Consider the following 26114-nt stretch of genomic DNA (forward strand, 5'->3'; position numbering starts at 1 on the left):
ACGTTTTCTGGCTGCCCCTAGAGTTGTTGTCCTACTGGAAGCTGCATTTGATGCCGCGCCCACTGACCCTGATTGTAGCTCCTTTCTTACTTTCTTTGGTAAGATGCATTTCTCAATATTACTGTGTCTTTCGGTGGCACATTTGGGTGTAGCATTTCTTCCTGCGTGGGGACATTTGTCATTAGTCGACGCCCCACAAAAGCTGGGCCAAGCTAAAACCGCCGACGCCTAGGGCATCCCTGTCATTGAGGGAAAAAAAATGAAAAGAGGGAGCATGACATCACGCGGGCAGCCTTGGCAAGGCATGCCATTTTGAAGCCAGCATTGTAGGCTCAACACGTGATCTTTTGCGCAAAATCACGCCAACAAAAAGACTTGTTGATACTTTGGTGTACGGTGCAAGGTAGCTTTTGATGGAAATGCACTGGTTCGGCGCAGACCAGCTGACTCACGCAGGTGGTTCAAAGACGAAAGAGCACTGTGAGTACTAAAACCTATCACAAGCTTCGACGTTTAGATCACAAGTTGGGCCGATGAGGTGGGGCTTCACTCGTGTGACGCAATGCTCCCTCGTCTTTTCTTCTTCCTCCATGATCCCTGTAGCATGGAGAACCCTGTGAGTGGTCTTTTGGCTTGGTGAAAAGATTTTTGACCGTCCTGCACATCCTCTCCTCCACTTCCGAATTTGACTGGAGTGGGGACTGCTTGTTGTCATATGGACAAAGACATACGAGCAAGCGAAGGCTGCAAAATCTCATGATGAGAATGGCGGGCCATTATCAGGCGAATATGCTTTTTAAACATCCACAACAACTAGGAAGGTTGTGCTCCTCAAGGTTATCAAGTCTAGCTACCTTGAGTAGTAGTCGACTACCAAAAGGAAAGTTAGCCCACGAATGTGAAATATAGGTCCATGCCAAGAAGTTGCCATGAATGATCCGGTAGAGGTGTCGGTACAAGTAGCTTAACAAAGTCAACTTTAGTGAAAGTGCGTGCCTCACAGTTAGCGACCAGAGAGGTAATGTCATTAGAGATACCAGGCCACTACACAGAATTTCGTGCCCAGGATTTGCTTCTGTTACAGGGCACTCATGGTGCAGTGCCAAGACTGCAGAACGAAGTGATGATCAAAGTACCTGTTTGGAATCGCGAAACCTTTGAGCAGCCAACTGTCGCAAATAGGAAGTTGATCAATCGCCGAGGAACACTTGGAGATGTGCAACAGTAGCTTGTTTTTGAAACGACAGTGATAGAGAAAGATTAATGAAGTGCATTCGCCATCCGAAGTTCATGCTGATTCACCTCCTGTACATTTAGCGGCAACACTTCAAATGTTGCACCCACTGTTTCTGCACCATGAAGCCCCATCACATCAAGGGTGTGCAGGCCACAGTTTCTGTGCTAATAAGCTGCACAGCATTCGCAAGAGATTCATTCAGGTTGTTGATGCAACAGAATCACCTGTAGTCAGGAGCTTAAGTACCTTAAATTTATAAAGCAATGGATTGATATGCAGCCTTTGTATTCTTGGAGACAACATGTTTAGCTCGATCTCACCAAAAAGAGGGACAAGAAGTAAGTGATCTGTTTCAATATCAAGTGCAGTGCCTCATTGAACCCTCAGAGAGCCCAGGTTCTGGCCAAAGTTTCTTTTTCAGTTTGAATCTCTGCTCTGTCTCAGTCATAGCTCTTGAGGCAAAAATGACATGATGGCGCTCGCCTGACGGCTGCGTCTACAGCAGGACCACCTTAAGTCCCGACGAACTAGCATCAGCCGAGCAAGTGGAGGCACACGATGAATTGTACTTGGCCATACACCTTTCAGATATCAGTATCTTCTTTACTTTGACAAATGCGGCCTCTTGTACATGCTGCCAGATCTAAATTGAAGACTTGCTGGGAAGGTATTGCTGAGGAAGAAGAAGAAGTGAATAGAAGAAGCCCGTAGCTTCATTTTGCTCTCTTAATTCAGTTATTATATTGAGTTCAGGATCTTTTTACAGTGTGTGCAGTGGGTGGACTGTCTCCAGAGTGACAGCTAAACATCGGTGAGTCGGAGTTTCACTACGCATCGCGATCAGAGTTGCCCCTTAGCGGGCCTGTGCCTCATACCTGGCAAAGCCCAGGTATGGGGGACAACGAGACGCTGCTAGCGCCAAGCGGAGCACCACTTATCCATCCCGCTCGATTTCAAGTTGCTGCAGGCTCAGCAACAATATCGACGTCCCATACAGAGAGCAGCGAGGCCTCGCAGTGCAAGAAGAGGCGTACAGAGGAGGAAGAGGTTGACAACGATGACGCTACATCGACGTACTCTCTTAATGACTAGACACAGATGGATACAGAAGCACCCAAGGAAGACGAGGAAGCTTACACGGTGGTCACCCATCACAAGAACCGAGCTACGGGGATACCGGTGGTATTCAGACCAATCACTGCCGAGGACTCCTTCTGGAAGGTGAATCCCAATCACATAGAATCTGAGATAATCTCTGCTATAAATGAGAAAGTGACATCATCAAGAATCAACAGAGACGGAAGTTTTTGTGTTGGAGTACGGTCTTTGTGCTCAACAAACAAGTTGCTGCTGATCAAGAGTCTGGCTGGATTGCCTGTACATGTGATGATACCTCAGTCTTACATGAAGACCCTAGCAAAGATAAGAGATGTTCCCCTCGAATACAGTGATTATGACCTACTGGATTATCTTAAAGATGCTGGAGTAATCTCGGTCACACGACAAAAGAGATGGGTAAGAAATGAAGATGGAAGTGTCACAATGCAGCCCATACGTAATGTAATACTCCAGTTTAGACATGACATGCCATTGCCAAAAAGAGTTGCTCTCGGCTTTACGGTTCACACTGTCGAGGAATACATTGAGCCGGCGGTAAGGTGTTACAACTGCCAGAGATATGGGCATAAGGCTAAGACTTGCAGGGGAACCAAGAGATGCAAGGTATATGCGGGCGCACATGATTACAAAGAATGCACCTCGAAGCGTCAACCTAAGTGTGCCAACTGTGCTGGACCACATCCGGCGTCGTTCTCAGGCTGCTCTCGAAACCGTTTGGCATCAGCGGCACAAAGAGAGAGAATTGTAAAAGGGTACCATAAGATACAAAAAGGTCCAGCACCCAATGCGGATATAGTCGAAGATGTTCCTGCGGCACAAAGAAGTGCAAAACAGTGGCGCTCCGGCTCTTACTCGGAAGTATTGAAGCGCTCAGCACCAAAACATCGCATTGGCAAAGAAGTCCAGGCCCAGGAACATGCTGAAGTGGAACTTTCTGCCAGGCCAGACACAGCCAAGGAGCCACTGACTACCAAATGGAAGGGTCACAGCAGCTTGCTTAGGAAAACTTCTTCAAGAAATGCGATCTCGGCGGAGGCAGCCGGAAACGAGCAAGTCATTTTGCCAATATTCTTTGCGGCTCTCAAAGCAATTCTACGATCCCTGCCACAAGCAGGTTCTTTACCAGAAGTGAAATTGCTGCTAGATGTTGAGCATCTTCTCTTGTCGTAATCATGGCTACCAGACTATCTAACTGGTACAAAAGAAGTGCAATATTCCAGTGGAACTGCAACGGTTTGCAGAATACGAGTGGAGATTTTCGGAAATTCGTCGCTCAGCACGGGTTTCCGATTTTGTGTATTTCCGAAACAAGAGTATCCACTAACTTTCGCTTGTCCAATTATGTGGTGTACCAAGCAGACCGTCCTGCTGCAAAAAACAGAGTGATGTTGTGTGTGAGACGCGGTATTCCGTCCACACTTGTGGGTACTAACAGATGCGCCGGAATTTGTTAGATGCAAAGTGAAGTTTGGTAACGTTACTGTAACTGTAGTTAGTGTTTACGTGCACCCTCAAGCAAACGTTTCATACGCAGAGTTGGCTGCGGTGTGTAGATCTGACCATGATCCCATAATTATATGTGGTGATTTTAACGCGCACCATGAATTATGGGGTAGTGAGCGTTGTAGTGTAAGGGGATCTGCTATAGTAAAAATATGCGAAGATTATGGCTACACTATACTAAATGATGGTTCTCCAACGTTTCTATGGGGGCATAACTACTGCAGCGTACTAGACATTACTGTGTGCTCCTCTGAATTAGCGGCTGGAGCAGACTGGACTGCAGACGCTGACACAAGAGGAAGTGACCACATGCCAGTATTCATATATCACCCAAAGTTGAAGAAAACGAGAAATAACCGCACAACAAGAATTACAAACTGGGCAATCTTTCGAGAACTACAGAGACAAAATCTTGAACCCTGTTCTGACGCAAAAACGTATGCATCGAAGATAAAAAATTGTCTAACAAAAGCAACTCGTACAGTACCCATTCCAGATGGGTATTCGGGTGTTGACGCTGAGTATGAGAAGCTTCGGGCAATGCGACGCCGATCTGAAAGAAGATATCACAGGTCGGGTAATTTAGAAGATTTCAAGGTTGCACAGAAAGTACACACTGCAATGCGTAACCAACTGCAGAAGCTTTCAACCAAAAGGTGGCAAGATTTATGTGCCTCACTTTTTCCATTTACCTCGGCGCCTCAACTGTCGAACATGGCACGCACCCTCCGACAGCCAGTAGTCCAATCGAGACCGCTACAGGCTCTAGCGCTGTCTCGAGGAGTTAGCGAACGTGTGATTGCCGAAGAATTTTGCGATCTTATACTGCGAAATGGAGAGCCCGCCCAAACTAGCGAATATAAATCCTCAGCAGAATCAGCTTCGGCGGTTGTAACAAAGTCCTCTGCGATCAGTTCACCAGATCTGGATGACAGCTTCACACCAGAGGAGCTCCAATATGTGTTGTCTTCAGTAAAACGAACAAGTTCACCAGGAACAGATGGAGTTACATACGCTGCTCTTGCTAATTTGTGCAAAAAAGGAAAATTACACCTGTTGGACATCTATAATAAAAGTTGGCAAGAAGAAAAAGTTAAGGAAAGTTGGAAGATATCAAAAGTAGTACCGTTGCTAAAGCCAGGGAAGAGCCCTATGCAGTTGGACTCGTTTAGGCCGGTTAGTTTGACAAGTTGTTTTTCAAAAGTGATGGAAAAAATGATCAATGAACGAATTTTATGGTGGCAAGACATGAAAAAACTACTACCAGAAAGCATAGCCGGCTTCAGGAGAGGTAGATGCACAATGGACTGCATTCTGGATTTGGTCACAGATGTGGAAAACCAACGAACGCAAGGAAACATCACTGTCGCCGTATTCCTTGATATCCACCGAGCATACGACACAGTGAGTCACGTTCACGTTCTGGAAGGCCTGGCGTAACAGGGATTCAAGGGCAAGATACTGCGTTGGATCGCTGACTTCCTGAAGCACCGGAAAATTTTTGTAGTTACGCAGGAGGGCCCAACGTCAGAACATGTCGTCAACCAAGGAGTGCCACAGGGCAGCGTACTAAGCCCTACTCTCTTTAATGCAGTCATGGCGCAGCTCCCGTATAATCTTCCACCCAACATCAGATGTTCAGTATATGCTGATGATATAAGTATATGGACGTCTGGTCCATCGTTTTTGGATATACAACAAACTCTACAAGAAGGATTGGATTATGTAGACCATTTTCTAAAAAAAAAGAGGTATGACACTGAGTCTGGCCAAAACAGCCATACTTCCGTTTACATTAAAAAGACCTGGAAATTTCCAGATTATTCTGCAAAATCAGCCTATTAAAATGGTTAAAACTCATAAATTCTTGGGAGTAATTTTAGACCGGAGACTAACATGGTCACCTCATGTCCAGTCCCTGGAACAAAAAGTGAATCAGGCCATTCGAATCCTCCGGCATCTCTGCGGGGCCAAATGGGGTGGTACTACAGAGTCGTTATTAGCCCTACATGTTGCCTGGATACGCCCCATCGTAACTTACTCACTGCCCCTGCTGCACGGACTCCCAGCCTCCACCGAAAGGAGACTTCACTTGTTATTGGCAAGGAGCTTGAGGGTATGTCTGGGTTTACCACGGTGAACTTCCAGTGCTTTAGTGTATGCAGAGGCTCGAGAGCGACCTTTGGCAGTACTCCGAACTAAAGGAACATCTCGAAATTTATTTAGAATTTTCACGCAACATGAAAGTCATTTTTTATCTGGTGCACTAACACAAAGAACGACAACGAGACTACAGGATACTGTATCATCATTTCAAGCAGTAGTACCAAAATTTAAACAATGGAAACCTTCAAAACCACCTTGAACGCTGCCACTTCTCAACGTTATTTGTGAAATAGACGGCATAGAGAAGAAAGCAGACATGGCACCTCTAGTAGCGGCACAGTTGGTACTTCATCAGCTTCATGTAATGCATAATGAAAAAAACGAAGATATATACAGATGGATCATGCACAGAAGAAGCGTCAGCCTGTGCGGTCTTTATACCCGAAATTTAGGAGAAGAAGATGTACAAATTATCGCACAAACCTTCATCGACGACAGCAGAATTGGTGGCTATCTTTGAAGCAGTTAAGCTTATCTGCGAGAATCCCGAGCCACGAAAATGGGTGATATGCACTGATAGCAAACCTGCTCTTCAGCTAATCAGAAATGTGAGATCACCTTACAGAAATGGTGAAATAGCACAATGTATCGCAGAAACTGTAGAATATGCCTCATCACAGGGTCACAACATCGTATTCTAATAGATACTCAGCCACATTGGAATAAAGGGAAATGAAGATGCTGATAGTCTCGCGAAGAAAGCATTGAACGAAGGACGGGATTGCACAATCCCTATATATGGGACGGATATTCGACATTTTGTATCGCAAGGAGCTAACCATTGTTCGATGGAGAAGTGGTTTGAGAGCCCTAAAGCAAAGAAAACGGTACTTTATGAAGTTGATCCATATAGAACATTTTCCATAGCGACAGACCTCCCACGACACCTAGAGACATTGATCCACCGACTTAGATTGGAAGTAGCATACACAAACAGCTTCCTGCACAAGATACATCGATACAACTCACCAAAATGTCATTGTGGTCATGCAGAAGAAAATGTTCGCCATATTCTTTTGAAGTGCGTTAAGTACGCGAAGGAAAGAGAAAAATTAAAGAACAAATTAGCAAGTTTGGACAGACGGCCCCTCACAATAAAGAAACTACTTGGACCATGGCCTGAGATGCATCTCCAGAAAAAGGCAATAATATTTCTGACAGACTTTTTAGTGGAGACCGGACTGGACAAGCGCCTATGACTGACAGCCAGAGATGGGTATTATGTAAAATGTGGTCATGTATATACTGGCATTAGAGTAGTAAGGTGTGCGTGTAAGTGGTTTATGACTGTGTGAACTGCGTGAAGAAAACTGTATTGGCATGTTATTTGAACTGGTTTCAGTGTGCTATTATGTGTTTTTTTTTTTCCTTTTCCACATTGTTAATTTTTGGGTACCGTTCTGTATTATTATTTTATTTTTCGCTGCAGAACTTTGTGATATGGAGTAGCCGAGGCAATAGGCTTCTCAACCTCTTTACAGCAAAACAGTTAAAACAGAACAGAAGACTTGCTGAGGATGTCTCCGATTGGAGTGTTTGCATCAGAGATGTCAGGCAAGAACCTGGCTAGATGATTGATCAACCCAAGAAGATGCCTGAAAACTGCAACATCTTTGGAGCTTCCATGGTTTTGATGGCTGCTACCTTGCTTGGGCCCAGTCTGATGCCTTGTGTGGATACAATTACTCCTAGCAATGGTACCTCCAGCACACCGAATAAGCACCTTCATAAACTTTTTCTCGGGCTAGTTGCCACATACTTAGTGAAATATAAAACTATCCTTACTATCGAGGAAGAAAATTGAAGACAGAAAAGAAAGGGCATCACTCCCAACTAGCTTTACTCTGAAAAAATCAGCAAAATATACAACCGTAGTAATTACGCGTGAACACATCGCCTCAAATGCTAGTAAACAAACATGCAATAAGATTGACAAAAAAAATGATAAGAAAAAAGCCACTAAATAAAAAAAGATTAGACGAATTTAAATTTACTACCATGTAGAGCAACAGGTGTATCACTAACCCATGTATCTCACTTCTGCTTAATAAAGTATGCTTCTACCCAGTATGTAGTGTGCATGGTTGCTATGTTTATATATTTTGCTGATTTTACGAGAATAGGGTTAGTTGCCAGTGACGCCCTTTCTGTTTCGTCCTCAATTTTCTTTCTTGATGGTGCGTGTCTTTTTGTATTTGAATTTATATGTGGAGTTTAACGTCCCAAAACCACCATATGATTATGAGAGACGCTGTAGTGGAGGACTCCAGAAATTTTGACTTCCTGGGGTTCTTTAACGTGCACCCAAATCTGAATACCAGAGCCTACAACATTCTTGCTTTTATCGAAAATGCAGCTATTGCAGCCAAGATGACCTTTTGTATTTCAGCATGAATAAGCATTTGTTCTTTCTTGTTCAATATGACCTTGGCAAGACGTGAGAAAACATGGTTCAGGCAGACATTGAGTTCCTTTAGAGTGTGCCCGGGGACAAGTGTATCATCTGCCACATTTGCCACTCTTTCCTGCCCTTCCATGATTCTGGCTATCTGTTTTTGAAAATACTCGGGAACTGAGGTAATGCCAAATAGAAGGCGGCTGAAGCAGTATCGATTGAACGAGGTTATAGAGGTTAGGAGCTCTTAAGAGTCCGCAGTGAGTTCTTGCTTGGTGGAAACTTGCAGAGGCATCCAGCTTGTAGAACACTGTTGCACCTCTGATAAGCCAGAAACTTGTTCAACCAGTGGGAAAATGTGGCATTCTCAAAGTACAACTTGAGTTAATTGGGTTAAGTCAACAAAAAGACGCTAATCGCCCGACACTTTAGGAACCGACCCCAGACCAGAAAGCCACGACGTTGGACTGTCGACACGGCGCACCACCGTGTAACACTCGGGCTTGTTGAACTCACATCTCATAGTTTCATGTAGCAGAATGGGAATGCAACGAGGCACGCTGAGGGAGAATGGTGTAGCATCAAGCTTCAAGCAGTTCCGTTATTCCTAATCCACGCTGAGGTGATGCCTCAGAGGATTTTCACAATGTTGAGGGCTTATATAAATGGCAGTCCTAGAAAAGGGGCCAAGACTGCTACAATGACAGAGACACTGCAAGGACGTCGTCCCATGCTGATGGAGTTGGGCTGTATAAGAACCAAGCACACGCAACAGTGGATCTCCAGGTCTGGTAAGTACAGTGTCAACCTTGTTTAGCTTGATATTGATATGTGGGGTTTAACCTCCCAAGACCTTGTTTAGCTTGGAGAAGTCATCAAGTATAGCTAAGACCTAAGCTCCAGAGACATCTTTAAATTGCATCGTGTAGCTTTCCATGGTGATGTCAGCTAATGAAGACTTGGACCTCGCCCCGACAGTACTCAGGTGAATAGAGCAGATTTTTTGCTTTAATTTCCGTGACGACCAACTTTCACAAAGTGCCCCTTCTGTTTTATTCATTTATTCAAGTTATCCTACAGGCCTCGAGGAGCATTGGGGGGGGGGGGGGGGGGGTTACTAACAAAATTATCACAGTAAATGAAGCATAAAAAGAAACTACATTTAGGAACAATAAAAAAAAATTGTGCAATGAAATAAGCAAATACAGCCAAAAAAAAAGGAAAACATAACTACTTTATACAAAATCAAGGCAACTTAGCTTGCATTTGAAAAAAGAATTTGACACGATCTTTTAAAGAAACGATTTCATCTGGAAGGTTTTTCTGAAGAGCAATGGCACGTGACAAAGTATAATTATTGAATGTCAGTGTGAGGCTGAAAACATGTTTTAAACAGATGATTATGAAGTTGACTAGATGTACGCAAAGGAAATTGAAGCGAGAGATGACTGGTCCATGAGTTGTAGAAGAGGCAAGTTTCATGAGTTTTTATGGAAGAGGCATAGAATTGTTACAGAACAGCGGGAATCCAAGTTAAAAAGGGCAATATTGTGTTTGATTTGGGTGATGCTGGAATAGAGATTATACTTTGAAGTTATGAATCAGGCTGCATGTTTTTGGATGAATTCCAGTTTATCTATAAGGTATCCTTGATGAGGAGACCAGATAAATTAAGCATGTTCCAACTGAAAGCATACAAACGTTTGATAGGCCTGTTGCCAAGGAGAATTATGGAGATTGCGGTGAAGGAATTATAAAGTTTTGTTTCTGTTCATGCATATCTTTTTGAAGTGAGCACAGCAGGCAAGATTAGTACAAACATGAACATCAAGGCATTCGTAAGTAGATAAGTGGAGAATTTCAACTGAAGAGATAAAATACAGAAAGTTAAAGAGTGATTTCAGACCGGTAAAAGAAAGAACGCAGCACTTAGATGTCTTAAGCATCATCAGCTAATGCTCACACCACTGATTTACAAGTTCAAGGTCATTTTGTAAACTTGCACACCTTTTTTTACAGTTAATTAGTTCTATAAATTACACAGTGATCCACAAACAACGAATTGACTGAGAAATGTTACAAGTCAAATCATCATTATAAATTAAGAAAAGAAGAGGGCCTTAAGCAATTCCGTGGGACACATCTGATGAGACAAATGAAGTAGATAAGCTGAAGCTATTGACAAATGTAAACTGTAGTCGATTGGATAAGCAATTATGATGTCAATGATTTGAGTCTAAGTGAGGATAGTATAAATATCAGGGGACAATAGAGAACTCTGTCAAATGCCTTCGTGTAATTTACAAAGATACAGTTGAGTATCACAATATAACACTTTCCAAGAACCATGCTAATTTGAAAGAAGTTATTTCAACTTATTTGCCTCAAGATGGCTGTATATATCGAAGGCGATGATGTGTTCAAGCAACTTGAAACAGATGCAATGTTACTGAAATATCAGAATCACCTTTGCTATTTTCCGGTCATGGAAAGTTCCTCGGTAGACAAAGATGGTTGAAAAATGTCTCATAAAATTCAACTGGACGAAGTTGCAAAAGTTGCTGAGCGTGCTGAGCATTGTATGTTAGGACGAGACATGGGCCGCAGCATCTGCATGCTTGTGAGCGTGTTTTCACTGTGACGGTCGTAAGAAGGCTTCGCGTTCCGATATGTCGACCAGAGTTATGCATCTGCGTAGCATCCATTCGCAGAGCGTTGGGGCTATTACAACTCGTGCCAACTTGCAACTGCCGCCTTTATTTTTCCACCTTTTTGGCTTGGCGTGTCAGCATCCAAGCCTATTTGAGGGTGAGTTTAGCCTTTCGGAAGAGCTGGTCTGAAAGACACAAGTCGCGCAAGCTGACGACGAATCTGTCAGTAGTAATCTGCCAGTAGACGACAAAGCAGCCAGTAGTAAAATAACCAGTCACTAAGGTGTGGATGCGAGCTACAGTATGGGCCGCTTATAATGCAAGTCATGGGAGTAAAAAATATCTGTGTAAGCAGTACCGCATTATAATCAAAGCAACCTTTTTCAAGGGCTGCACTTGCGTAAAACGTGTTGAGGATGCAGTTACACGTGTCCGTGAATCAAAGAAGCATGTGATGAGTGGTGCTTACAACCATTTATATTGCCACCTGCATGTAATGTGTTGAAACCAAAGCGGCTCTCACCCCTTTTTTTTTTACTTCCCTCCACCCTTTGTGCATTCAATCTATGTCCCCTTTTCCTTCGTAACGACCTCGTCACCAGCCTCTTTTCAGACACGCACTCACTACTGCAGTTGCCACAGATTTTCTGGCAACCACATTATAACCAGTCTTTCATCTTAGAGGACTGCACAATAAGCGGTATGCGTATACAAGGGGTTCTATGGGAGGGTAAATAGGAGTCGATAAAGACCGCATTTTAACCAGTTCTGCACTATATGGGGTTATGTTATAAGTAACCCCATAATAACCTATTTCTTGTGTAAAATTTTTTAGACCACAGATTGCACCCATCAGTGTTTCATCTGTACAAAAAATTTTGCACAAGTTGGTTAGCCAGTCAATACTAAACCCAAACAACTGTGTTTATTCTTCTCAGCACAAATGCTTCAAAGCTAAGAGGGGGTGCCACAAACCAACGGCATAGTAGCGACCTCTATCGCATCATGACAAATAAAATGTAACCTATTCAATGTGGCTTGAAAAATCTTGCAAAAGGCAGCGATCCCCCTCTTTTTCGCATGCCAACAATTCCGTAGTGCACAAAAAATAGAGGTGTACGAATACATCAATGTGAAAGAAAAAGGAGCAAAGAATATGACCCTAGTGGGATCAGAATTGAACAAGATAATTCAACTAGACCAGAAACCAGTGCTACTGGGTGAAGTATTAGGCATATGAATGTCGTCATCACCGGCCACTGCAGAGCGGATGATCGTCAATTTACATGTTTTTACGACTGAGCGCAGGAAAGGTATACAACAGACTAAGAGGAACAGCGCTTGTCCTTATTGTCCCTCTTAGCCACTGTATACCTTTTTTGTGTTTCAGCTGTAAAAACATGGAATGCCAACTGACCCGCTCCCACACCTTGCTTCAATTTACCTTGTCTTGTGAGAGCCGATTTCATTTTATCCTGCAAGCTTCTCAATATATCATCCTCACTCCCCTCAAATGCATTTACCATAGCTAAGGGTCAAGTACCCAATTCTCACTAACCATCAGTTATCTTTCCATACCACTGTTACCTGTCTTGCATGGCACTCAACTCCTCAATCTTTTCATCTTTATTATCTTTCAAATATTGGCTTTAAAGTGCTCAAATTTTCATTTGTTAAATTTTACGAACCACAGCTCCTAAGGGTCAAAGAGAGAGAAACTTTATTTGTGCATAACACAGACCACTGCTAATGGTCAGACCCCTATTCCAGGTCTCCGCTGGCTCTTGCCATCATCTCTGCCCGTGGGAGCTGATTGTCAAAGGCCGAGCTGGACAGAAGTGCCTCCCATTGTTCCTCAGTGTTATTCATGTTATGGTGTTCTTCATTGTAATGTGAAAAAGAGTTGGTGTGGTCCCACACCTTGGACATATCTCTGTGAGATAATCAGGGTGAACAGTGGAAGTGCTTCAGACAGGCTGGCCGACATTGTCATTGGTAAAAATATGCTTTCAGTTTAGTGGCCCACTCAGCGGAATTGCCTCAAGAATTTGCCGGCATGTTGGCTAAGAAGAAGAGAATTGAGAATGAAAAAAAAATCAGCAACTATGACAGAAACAGAAAAGAAAAGGAGAAAAAAAAGGGAAAGAAAAGGCGGGGTAGGTGTAGGTGTGGCGTTAGGCTAAAGAGACGAAAAGAAAAAACAAAAAAAGGCACAGAGAACTTTCTGGGTGGGCAATGACTTTGACGATGTGCAGTAGGAGTGGGTTTAGAAGGGAGTGTTATGATCGGCCTGCCTGGCTTGACGCCGCTCTGTCGCATGAGACGTGGTGGCTGGGCCTACTCTGATTTCTTATGAGTCAGCGCTTCCAGAGATGCACCAAGAGTAGCGACAACAGAGAAATCATTCTTCCAGTTATCCCAGGTCGTCGGCGCCCCTCATAAAACCCTTTGGACACGCCTGACCGACTGACGGATTAGGAAGAGTTGCTTTGTCGTCAGGGTGTCCTGGGCAAGGGGCCCAGCGTCTGAGAACCGTCTGTGGATGCCTTTTCCACGTTCTCTGTGGCACCTTGCTGCCGCTGCCTCCACAATATGTGGTCTGCCTCGCGCGACATGCCCATCACTGCAACAGACTACGAAATGTACTTCCACGTAAGGCTCAACGCCTTCGTGCTGCGCTGTCTCGTGCGCGGAGTGCAGTGTTTTCTCCCTCGCCATGGGCTGAACTGAGCATGCCTCTTCCCCCTTTCGTGGGTTCAGAAGGAGGCAGCGTTTCACCTTCCCCTTTTGAGGGCGAAGGTGAATATGGCAATTTTCATTGGACTGTCCTGGCCTCCATTGTTTTTTCATGCAGGGAATGCTCGGAAGGCCAGGACATAAAATGCGAGCGCCGAGGCACTCCCGACAGGCTCTCCCAAGCTCCCATCATGCTTCCGTCGAGAGCATCCATGATCACGTAACACGCTACTTGTAAATATTGTAATTAAAAGTTACTGTTAACAGCTCTGGGCTCCTTTCTTCGACATCACTCCGAGACTCTGGCTGGCTCCGGTCCTCAGGGCAGAACCCCGGTTACATCAACTGGTGGCAGCAGTGGGATGCTGCAGACAACCGGAACAGATTAACTGGTTAGCAGCAACGAGATGACCTATGCTTGACTCGGGCTTTAACAATATGGTGAGTGCTTGACTTTTTTTGAGTTTTGCAAAGTTTTAGCTTTTGAAGTTTTCTAAATTGGTGTGTAATCTTCTGTGCGTATAGGCTTCATTGTACCCCTATCATACGTCACAGCTATTCACCATTTTAGCGTTCATGTTCTAAACTGGCAGTGTTCTTACCGTGCGTGCAGGCTTGGCTTGTGCACTACCTAACGTCACGGCGGGTAAGAAAGTCCTCACTCGTGAATACCATGAATTTATTAATGAAGCTAGGGAAACCAGACAGACCTCTTGCTACTTTGTGAAGAGCTGGGAATTAAGGTTGGAAGAAAAGAGAGAGAGTCGCAGCTGATTAAGGCTATTCAGGAATGCGGGGCGGAGAGAGATGAAATTGAGGAAATATGGGAGGAAGTTGAGAAGAAGAAAAGATGGGCTGAAGAGGGCAGAATAAATGAGAACAGGCATTGGCTTTAGCACTTTATCAGGCATCAAGTAACCCGAATAACAGGATAGCATCCTCCCACAAGAAATTGAAAGATAGCCCTAAAGTTTACGGCTACAGAGAAACAAAAGGCGTTGAAGGCTAGGAGGCCGGTCGTATGCTACCGTTGCCAAGAGTCAGATTGCGATCGACTGCCGTAAGCCTAAGAGTGTTCTCTTTATGGTGGACAGCAGCGACAGTAAGCGGGAGCAATTGAAACCCCACATTCAGGGATTAGTTAAGGGTAACGTACGTACTGTGGGACTCAGCCGCAACGTTTGAGAATGTTGATCCCTACTTCATGAAAAAGAGGTGACCACAGGGAACACCCCGGCGCACGGCAAATAATTGAGAATGAAAGTGTGTGCTTGCCATTAGCCCGCCTTGAGAGTGAGAGACAGTTCAGACTGCTCGCAACAGAAACCGTCGTGTCCCAAAACCTGCCTGAACATTATCCTTCTCAAAATGACGCGGATATGCTGGAAAAAGGGGCCTTTGATTTGGTGACTATTCAACGACAGCTCTGGCGCATCCGATGGCCTGTGAGTCTGTTCATGTGGTTCCGGAAGCAGAAAGCGCCAATGAAGGAGACTGTAAAAGTCCCCATGATGAAGCTTATCACGAGAGGGAGAGGCGCTTATCATAGCGCGAGGTGATGACTCCCGTCAAGGAGAGACATCTGGTGGTGAGCTGGCTGGCTTAGAAAGAGTCAATGGTACCGTCATTTTGAAGATACAGACAGTTGGAAATGACGCCGAGGATAAGCCACTCAAGCCGCCTGCAGTTTTGAGCAGTGTGCTTCCGAGTATTACTGCCGAGTCGGTGAGCGTTCCATGCCGCCCCAAAAGACGGTCCCGGCAAAAACGTAGAGGGAACGCAAAGGGTCGAAGTTGCCTTGAGCAGAGGCCGAAAATCCTGAAAAAGCGGGCTGGAAATCAAAAGCTGACGGCCCCCCTGAAGTCGAGATTTCAGCGTGCAGCGTGCCACAAAGGCGAAGAAACTCAGACGTCAAAGTGGCTGCCTGGTCTCATCGCCTTTAGCGCAGAATAGACAGCCAAGCAGAACAACGAGGCGCGATCTCGGGAATGACAGAAGCCATCCCCCACCTTTCCAAAAAGGTGACCACTGTTCCCGGAGGCCTACAAAGTCGGGGAAGCTAAAGCGTCTGTATGCTCCTTTGTCCGAATTTGGGGGCCCCAGAACAAAGGTCACCTCCACTGAGTGCTTCGGTAGTTTCCGACAGGCGGGCTGTTTGTCGCTCCGTCGCGATCTGGCATCTCGAAAAATGCGGTATGATCGTCCCCCTAGAGCCCGCCTAAAAGGGTGCCGCTTAATATTTGGGACAAAGTAAGGATATCAAAAATTCTTGTATCCAGTTTTGTTTTGTTTTGCTTTTAATGTTTGCGTGTCTGAAGATGAGCAAGGAGTAAGTTGATTTCTGTAACTTTTATTTTCCTTCTCATCATAACTGCAGACATATACTTGTTGGACTGCGTGTCTTCTTACATTTAGCAAAACTGAACACCCGAGTAAAGGGTTTCGCACAAATTGATTTTAAACAGAGAAGTAGGCTGAAAGTAAAAGCCTATGTTCAAACCTTCTGTTTTACAGCGTAATGTAGGTTTGTGTTTCTCTAATTGTTTAATTGTTTGTCTTAGGCGCAAGTTGATTTTAACAAAGAATTAGGCTGAATGTAAAAGGCTCTGTTTAAACCTTCTGTATTTGCAATGGAATGTGGGTTTCTTGTTTCTCTGTTTGTTTTTGTTATACGCGCAAGTTTGCTTTTGAAAATTATCTTTGCCATGAGAAGCGTTATTGATTATTACTTCCTTTTAATTTTGCGTTGCCCATAGCACCTGCACGCCAGAAACGCTATGAATCTTTCTAAAAAATGATACAAAACGTTAGGCTGTTGATTTGCTTCGCACGTTGTAGGTCTGAATTTGTTATGGCTTAGTTATCTAATTCTTGATTTTCGCGAGTGAGTGCACCAATTAAAAATTTTTAGGGAGTTTTACCAGAACTGTAACCTGGCATTTCTCGAGGTCAGCTGAGTGCTCTCTGCTTGTTGTGCCTTGGGTCTTGTGTGGTTCGTTTCTGGCGTTCGCTAGCCATGGCTCAGGTCCAGAGACAGGCACAGCCTGCGTCAACGTCTACAAGGGAGCCGATCTACGGTCTCTGCAGTGATTTGGTGCTGCAAGGCCTTTGAGACCTCTTGTGGTGGTAGATGGGCTGTTATGATCGGCCTGCCTGGCTTGATCGGCCTGCCTGGCTTGACTGAGACGTGGCAGCCACCACGTCTCTGTCCCATGAGATGTGGTGGCTGGGCCTACTCTGATTTCTTTCGAGTCAGCGCTCCCAGAGACGCACCAAGAGCGGCGACAACAGAGAAATCATTTTTCCAATTATCCCAGGTCGTCGGCGCCCCTCGTAAAACCCTTTGGACACGCCTGACCGACTGACGGATTAGGAAGAGTTGTTGGCCGTCAAGGCGGCTTGCTTTGTCGTCAAGGTGCCCCAGGCAAAGGGCCCAGCGTCTGAGATCCGTCTGCCGATGCCTTTCCCACGTTCTCCGCGGCCTGTTTCTACAATATTTGTGGTCTGCCTGGCGCCACATGCCCACCACTTCAACAGACTACGAAATTGACTTCCACGTAAGGCTCATCGCCTTCGTGCTGTGCTGTGTCGTCCGCGGTTTGCATTGTTTTCTCCCTTGCCATAGGCTGAACTGAGCGTGCCTCTTCCCCCTTTTGTGGGTTCAGAGGGAGGCGGCGTTTCACCTTCCCCTTTCGAGGGCCGAGGTAAATATGGCGATTTTCATTGTACTCTCCTGGCCTCCATTGTTTTTCATGCAGGGAATCCTGGGAAGGCCAGGACATAAAACGCGAGCGCCGAGGTGCTCTCAACAGGCTCTCCCAAGCTCCCAGAAGCTCCCGTCAAGCTTCCGTCGAGAGCTTCTTTGATGCTACCACCATCATGTAACACGCTACGTGTAAATATTGTAATTAAAATTTACTGTTAACAGCTCCGGGCTCCTCTTCTCGACATCTCCCCGAGACTCTGGCTGGCTACGGTCCTCTGGGCAAAACCTCAGTTACATCAGGAGGAAAGATGAAAGAAAGCAGTGATTTAAAGGTTCTAGAAAATGAAAACTATGTAGTTGTATACAGACACATGTATATATATAATTAAAATTGAAAAATTGAAAGAGAACATAAATAGTATGATATGTGGGCTAGGGGCGATTCCATGTAATACCGGCTATGTCTATTTGAAGGTTGAACAAAACTTGTCTGTAAATATTGTCGCAATTATGCTACGTGGTTTCAGTGATTTCAAATTGCCACATGCTACATTGATTTCTGATGGGTGTAGAGACGAATTTGTATATCAATTATGAGTCTATGTATTTTTATCTGTCGTGGTGACCGGAAATTAGTTCCTAAAACATAATGCTTTGCTTGGTCAAAATAGTGGTCATGTTGTTTGAAGCGACCGGCTACTGCTTTTGGTAAATTGTGCTTTGTGTCTCCACGGTGGCCTTTACATGAATTGGCTGCTCAGTTTCGCCTGTATATTGTTTTCTGTAATGTCAAAAGTTGGGCGAGTTGGTGATAGTTCATGATTACTTATGAAGCAGCACACGACGACAAGCACAAAAGAAACGATAGGGACACCGCTGCACTCTCAACTGGTTTATTTCGCAGCAGAACATGGTTAATATACAACAAGACGGTGTACCACGCGTTACAATGAAGTTCTGGCTACAGCACATTTTCACAAAAAGCACACACTTTGCAATAATCACTTAAACTAATCGATGATTGGCTAATGCAGTTCTCTTTTTTTTTTAGTGGTGCGGAAGGCCTCAATGACTTCCCTGGTTGCATGATCTCTGTGACTGGAAAGTATTTCAGTCACAAAGAACAGCGGAGAGCAGCCACACACTAAGCAAAGCCGCCTTATGTGTGAGTAAGCATTATTAGCCAATGCTCTCTTGTGCTCCGTCAGCCTTCTACTCACGCACTGACCAGTTTAGCCAATGTACAACTTTCCACATGACATGAGCAAACAATATACCACCGCAGTTCTGCAATCAACAAATGCAAAAACTTGCTCACCGAAACCTATTCTTTTTTGCCGATCGCTTTCAACCCAGCCTGGTGCAGATTTTTCCAAGTTTTAGCGCACAAAAAACAACATGTAGGCCGTATTGGCTGCCTACATTCTTTTGATTATGTGATATACTGTGTGCATAAGGTATTGAGACACATTTCTTTTTCTTTTCTTCAGAATTCCCATATTTTTTAGGCTGCTCCATAGATAAACCCCTGTGCACATGCCGAACCAACTTCTGCGCTGATATGCGCAGAACATGCTATTCGTAACCTGCACTAGCCAATTTATCCACCAGTTTATTGAAACTGTCATTAAATTTTCGGGAACAAAATTTGGCCAAGGCAGCGTGGAGGCATCAGTAGGATTTGCCGTTTTTAACGGTCTTTGAATGCCCGGAGGAGTAGTTACGCAGGGGCTTCTATGATCGTGGCTATATAACCTGCAAACATGGTCTGGCTTACGTGATAACGACAAGTCCAAGAACTGAAGCTGACCATCCTTTGGCAATTCCGACATAAACTTTACAGCCTCGCTGCTTTCTTTGAAAACATTTAGTATATATACTATAGCCCTGTCAAGCACAGTGCATTCTACAAAAACTAAGCAATCGTCAACATATCTAAATATGTTTTTTTTTGCAAGGCCATTTATATTGGATACAATATTTTGTTCCCGTACCCCAAGAAAATGCTGCTAAGTATCAGGGCCACCATCGAACTAATGCATATTCCAGATCTTTGTAGGTACAACTCTTCATTCCATTTGATAGAAGTAGACTGCAAGTAAAAAGACAGTATTTCAAGGAATGCTTCTACTGAAATGCCACATTTGTTAACAAATTCCATTTCATCATTTTCATCAGCAATGCACTTTCTAACATCTGTCATTAAGAGATGTTATAGTAAAAGTCCTGAACATCAATGCTAAAAAATCGCAATTACCAAGGTTTGAGGTTGTCAAGAATGCAACCAAAGCATCCGAGTTCGTTACACAGGAAGGATCCGATATCTTCAGGCTAACTGGCAGTTCTTGAAGAAAAGTAGAAAAATTAAGTTGCCATGAGCCCCTTTCTGATACAATGTACCTAAACGGAATGTCAGGTTTATATGTTTTAGCTGCAAAAAACAGCTCCAGGTGCAAATTTTTTGCACGTTTCACAGTAGAAGCAAGCTTTTTGAGATTGTGGTTCAAAAGTAGTGCGACAGCTTCATCACTGACATCGCTAGCTTTTTTTTGTTAACAGGAACAAAATTCTTTTTAACTGCCAATAATGCCTTTATTTGGAAAAGCCCATCAAGTAAAATAACAAATCAACCCTCCTTGTCTGAGATAAGAAACCGCAGGTTACTGCTAATGCCAAAGTACACCATGTTCTTACATGCTGTTGCTTTCTTCCTGTGCTTGTCGTCCTCTTTAATACATCCATGAATTCCGTGGTGAATGCGTGGATTTTTCTGCCCCAGGCTGAATAGAAAGCGATGGGCAAAAAAGGATAGGTTTCGATGCTCTGTTAAGCATGTTTTTGTGTTTGCTGAGTGCGGAACTGCGGTCGTATATTGTTTGCTAATATCATGTGGAAAGTTGTACATCAGTTAAACCGGCCGTTGCATAAATACAAGGCTGACGGAGCACAAGAGAGCATTGACTAATAATGCTTACACCCACATAAGGCGGCCTTGCTTAAAGCGTAGCTGTTCTCCGCTGTTTTTTGAGACTGAAATACTTTCCAGTCACTGGGATCAGGCAACCAGAAAAGTCATCGAGGCCTTCTACATTGCTAAAAGAAAAGAGAACTGCATTAGCCAAGCATTGATTAGCTTAAGGGATTGCGAAGTGTGCTTTTTGAAAAATATGCTGTAGCCTGAACGTTATTGCAGCACGTGGTACACCGTCTTGCTGTATTTTAACCATGTTCTTCTGTGAAATAAGTTAGCTGAGAGTGCAGCGGTGTCCGTATTGTTTCTTTTGTGCTTGTAGTTGTGCGCTGCTTTATAAGTAATCATGGATATTGTCGTCTACGGGTGGCACACTTAAGACAGTACGTTAGGTTGTTTGAAGTGCAGGTGAAGCTCGATGGAACTTTGTGAATGTAATCAGATGCTCTGCTTTTTACACTGATGACTGAATGTATATGTTTGCAGGTGGAGCATCTGGACCGGCCACAGGGACCACACGTTGTCCTAGTTTTTGATTTAAAGGGACACTAAAGCCAAATAACAATTTACGTCAGAGTGAAAGCTCAGTGTATAACAACACCTGAAACGACAATATTATTAACAACAGTGCTTTACTTACCAAGAAATTAAAGTAAATGCACAAGAACACAAGCGCCGTAGTAGGAAATTTTCAAAATGATCCTGATGACATCAGAAGGACCGCCTACAATTAATCACTAGTAATCGATGTAACTGCACTAAATAAAGAACCTTCTGTACATTAAGAGATGCAATAAAATGCTGTTTGTTCGTTTCTGTTTCATTCATGGAAAAGAGAACCGCTGGACGTTACTATGGGGAATGGCGCGAGTGATTCAAAAATTCCATTTTCGCGTGGTTACACGGGAGAGGTGGTGCCACCTAGCAGGCGCCGTTGAAACAAAAAACATCTGCAATCTTGAAGCCTATGGCGGGAAATCGATCAATGGCTGTTGTTGCTGCTGTGGCTCTCGCTGCTTTCGGTCTGCTGCTACTAGCACAGTAATGCCGGGCAACGTTGTGCACGGCAACAGTGACGTGAATCAGTCCGGTCGGTGTACTTCTTGAAGCGGGTAATTTGAAGTGCGCTAACTCGATGCGGACCACTAAAACGTGATTTTTTTGAAAAATTGGCACTTCCTTGCCATAAAAGTAACACTACAAGGTTTCTGAACCGCTATTTTAACAATAATTGTCAACTGAATAGTTGCCTTTAGTGCCCTTTCAAGTTTTGCGTGAACAAGCATGTCTTTAAAGTTAGCCTTGGAAGACTTTAGGTGGTTTGGTAAATATTTTAATAAGTTTCTGGTTGGTATTTAGAAGTGAATAGTATTTTGTAAGGATGTCTTTTATGTTAGGGAGTGCATGAGAAAACTTAGTAGTGCGAGGAGGCGTAGTTGCTGTTGTGGTTTTGGAGCACGGTTTGATTGCTTCATTGCTGTCCACTTCCAGTGCGTCCATATGGACTTTGTCAAGGAACATGTGAGAGTGGTTCCAGTCCAATAGTGTTCCTTTTAGGGTGGTAAGTCTGTTTACGTAATCCTCGTTTTCTATATATATGTGGCATAAACCTTGTTGCCAGACTCTTGAAAATTCCCTTTTTACAGTGTCTCGAAAGGTGGCTTGTACAATTTTGTTGCTTGACAAATGGTCTTTTTTACAGACTTGTCTTTAGTATGCCATTTTCAAGATATATGGTCGTGTCAAGAAAGCTGATGTACTGAGCCGAAGTGTCAGCGGTGAATTTTATGGTTGTATGAAATGAGTTTAGAAACCAAGTGGATTTAGCTAGATAGTCTCGCCCATGTCCCTATATTATAAACATGTCATTTAAGTACCGAAGGTATGTGTGAGGTTTCTTCTCACAACCAAGACAGGAATCCGGTTTCTGAATTTCCAATGAATATATCTGCATAGGTCGGAGCAAATGTGGTACCTGTGCTTTTTCCCTGTATTTAAAGGTAGTACTTTTTCTCGAATTTAATATGGCTATGTGACAGTACTAGTTCTCATAGTGTGAAATATAGTTCAATACAATGTGCTCTGTTGGAATAAGGTTAGATCAACTGAATTTAAGCCCTCAGGGATAGGAATATTCGTATATAAAGCAGTAACTTCTAGTGTGATGAGAATGGTGTCTTGTGGTAGAATACAGTGCTTATCAATTTCCTCGATTATTCTCAGTAGGTGGGGTGTATCTTGCTTGCACAAATGACGGTAGTGATTTTGAAATTACACCTAAAAAGTGGTTTAGAAATATGGCGAGGTTCTTGGTTGGGGTGTTGTTTGATACTATTGGAGGCCCCGGAATATTGGTACTGTATAATTCTGTGGACGTTACTTTGTGAATTCTTGGAAGGACATAAAGCCGCCCTGCTGTTTCTTTGCTGTTTGGTGTCCGCTTCTTTGCTGTTTGGTGTCAAAAATTTAAATTCTAATAAAGTTATCAGTTCATCTGCCAAAAGAGATCTAATTGTGAGTGTGTACAGTCGAACACGGATATATTGAACTCAAAGGGGATCGTGAATTAGTTTGATAATATATGAAAAATTGATGTGTATATATATATATATATATATATATATATATATATATATATATATATGAGATTTAACAGACAGCATTACTGTCTGTTAGATCTCATTAATATTGTGTTAAAAACATGGAAAAACGAGCCCTTAGGTATACACATCTTTCCCTTATGTTTTATTTATTTATATATATATATATATATATATATATATATATATATATATATATATATATATATATAGAAACCAATATATATATATATATATATAGAAAACAATATATATATATATATATATATATATAAATATATATATATATATTTATTTATTTATTTCCACAGGAAATTACCATTGCTTCGCGCAACGCGGACGTCGGAAACCAGAGAAACCCTACCGGCACGACTACGAGCGACGAAGTCAGCCGCAGTGCACGCGCCGGCCCTGCATGCGCCCGGTACTCCGCCGAACAGCCAACCCGCGTGAAGAAGAAGAGAACGAGGGTGGTCGAGGCAGAGGCTCACGAGGACTACCGCCCTTGGATCTTCTTGATTGCTGTGCGTCGTTCACTTTGGGCACAACTCGCCCTTAATAAACCGTGTAAATAGAACATCCTTGTTGTGAGGCTGCTACATTTGTTACATATTCTGGAGGAGGTGCAGGGTAGATGATTCCAACCCCCACGAGAGAGCGAAGTCCAAGCACTGACCATCTGCAAGCCATGGAGCTTACGCTGGTGCTCTAACGGATCAGTCGCCATATTCAAGGGGATTCACCAGAATTTGGACCACTTCCCCCTGTGCCAAGGGCACCAGCGCAGAAACAAGAAACGTCGCCACCATGACTAGCCAAGTTGCACCATCACAGCTCATTGTCAGCCAACCCATCATACCGAAGGTGTTCCATGGTGACCCGTTCGAGGACGCCGAAAACTGGCTGAATCATTTCGAGAGGGTGGCGAACATAAACCAATGGAACGAAGCAGGCAAGTTGCGCAAAGTATACGTCTCTTTAGAAGACTCAGCGCGAGTGTGGTACGAAAACCAGGACGCATCTTTGACGTCCTGGGAAGAGTTCCGGCGGCAGCTACTCTGTACGTTTGGCAACAATGATCACCGGGAAAAGGCAGAAGCAGCTCTTCGTGCACGGAATCAACGCACAAATGAGACTGTCGCTATGTACATAGAAGACATGTCCCGCCTGTTCAAGCGAGCTGATCTCAACATGACTGAAGACAAGAAGGTGCGTCATCTCATGCATGGCGTAAAACAAGACGCGGGACTCGTTTGCAATCCGCTGCGCACTGTTGCTGAGTCGCGGTCGGAAGCAACAACAATAGAAACGACGCTGCAGCAGAGAGCCCGGCAATACAATCGTGACGTAGCCTGTACATCAGCAGGGGTCTTCTCGGCAAACGTTTTCGATAATCTTGACACTCTGCGGGAGCTCGTCCGGTCAGTTGTCAGGGAGGAACTACGCAAGCTGCAGCCACCCGCTTCACCGGAACTGTCTATTGCGGATGTTGTCCGAGGAGACATTCGGCAGACCATACGGGAGCCGCAAAGGAATGCACCACCGACACTACGTGCAGTAACTTATTCTGAGGTGCTCAGGCGGCCTGCTGTCCACTGTGCGCCTATCGAGACACCTGGTACTTACGCACCGACAACACGTAGCTCGCGCCATATCGTAGAGGCAACTCGCAGCGCACCTCTTCCGACAGAGACAAGACCTCGGAAAAGCGACGTATGGCGAAATGCGGAACGTAGGCCCCTGTACTTCCACTGTGAAGAGGCTGGCCATCTTTACCGGTTTTGCCGATATCGTCAAGCTGGTCTTCGAGAATTTGCGGTCAACGCACCGTGTCCACGAAACGGCGAAAGGCCGTTTGAGATCAAGGAATACCTGTGCTCATGACAGAGCTTCGACCTGCATCGTCGTCATCAACTGCGCTCACCATCCACTTTACGTCAGCGCTCGCCAAGCCCACGTTCCTTTCCAAACGCACCTAGGCATCGTTCGCCTAGTCCAAACCCGGGAAACTGAAGTGGGCGACCTGTGGAGGCGAGGCCGCTGGTGATTCGAAATACGAAGGTCCTCCACTGCGACACCAGTGTGACGACGACGACGACTGTCTCCAGGTAAAGAAGTGCAGTAATAAAAAAATAACTTCAGACTTGCCGTTGGTAATTGACGGGCTAGAGCTCATGGCTTTAATCAATGCCGGTGCGGATTACTCTGTGATAAGCTACGATTTAGCGAAGTACCTCAAGAAAGTTCTGACCGAATGGAGTGGACCTCAAGTACGTACGACAGGCGGTCACCTTATTACGCCTCTCGGCAGATGCGCCGCAAGAGTTGAGATACGAGGTTTCACTTACGTTGGTGAATTTGTTGTCCTGCCCGTATGTTCGAGAGGAGTTATACTCGGAATGGATTTTCTGCAAGCAAATGGTGCCATTATTAATTTGCGGAGGTCCAGCGTATCATTTTCGACGGAACAAGCTATCAAGGTAGCTCGAGCAGACGAGCAATACACCACTCCACTGCGCATCGTCGATGATGATGCAACTGTACCGTCGCAGAGCAGTGTAATGGTTTTAGTCAGAAATTATACGTTTGGCGACTACGAAGGTGTGGCAGACAGCAACATGGATGTTTTCCTGAAAAAAGGTCTTTGTGTGGCACGAGGAATTATCCAGCTACGAAATGGGTACGCAGACATCCTCCTGACAAATTTTGGGAACGAATTCCAGCACATCCCAAAGGGGACAGCCATAGCCTTTCTTCATGAGGTTTGTGAAGCCACAGAAATATTCAGACTTTAAACAGTGTCAACGGATATAAAACCAACATTTGATGTCTGCGACGTAATATCTGTAAATTCGAATCTTTCAGTGATCCAACGTCAACAGCTATATGACATTGTATGGGAATTTGGCAGCTGTTTCTCCGATAGTTCAAAGGTACGATGCACAACCATAGCAAAACACAGGATCGTAACAGACGAGACAACCAGGCCGGTACGCCAGCACCGGTACCGCGTTTCACCAAAAGAAAGGG

General features: G+C 44.2%; 2 protein-coding genes across 12 annotated transcripts in view; one reads left to right on the plus strand and one right to left on the minus strand.

The window, feature by feature from the left end:
• LOC119167755 (uncharacterized) overlaps positions 1-23661 on the plus strand; it is a 595822-nt gene extending 572161 nt beyond the window's left edge. For all 5 annotated transcript variants that reach the window (XM_075865247.1, XM_075865245.1, XM_075865246.1 and 2 more), the window contains 2 exons: positions 21976-22045; positions 23396-23661. In XM_075865247.1, coding sequence (XP_075721362.1) covers positions 21976-22045; positions 23396-23537 — 212 coding nt within the window. In that variant the 3' untranslated portion in view covers positions 23538-23661. The remainder of the gene's footprint in view (positions 1-21975; positions 22046-23395) is intronic.
• LOC119167754 (prolyl hydroxylase EGLN3) overlaps positions 1-26114 on the minus strand; it is a 321255-nt gene that overhangs the window by 51367 nt on the left and 243774 nt on the right. The gene's annotated exons all lie outside the window — the stretch shown is intronic.

The sequence above is a fragment of the Rhipicephalus microplus genome, chromosome 6 (assembly GCF_043290135.1).
Source record: "Rhipicephalus microplus isolate Deutch F79 chromosome 6, USDA_Rmic, whole genome shotgun sequence".
Lineage (NCBI taxonomy): Eukaryota > Metazoa > Arthropoda > Arachnida > Ixodida > Ixodidae > Rhipicephalus > Rhipicephalus microplus.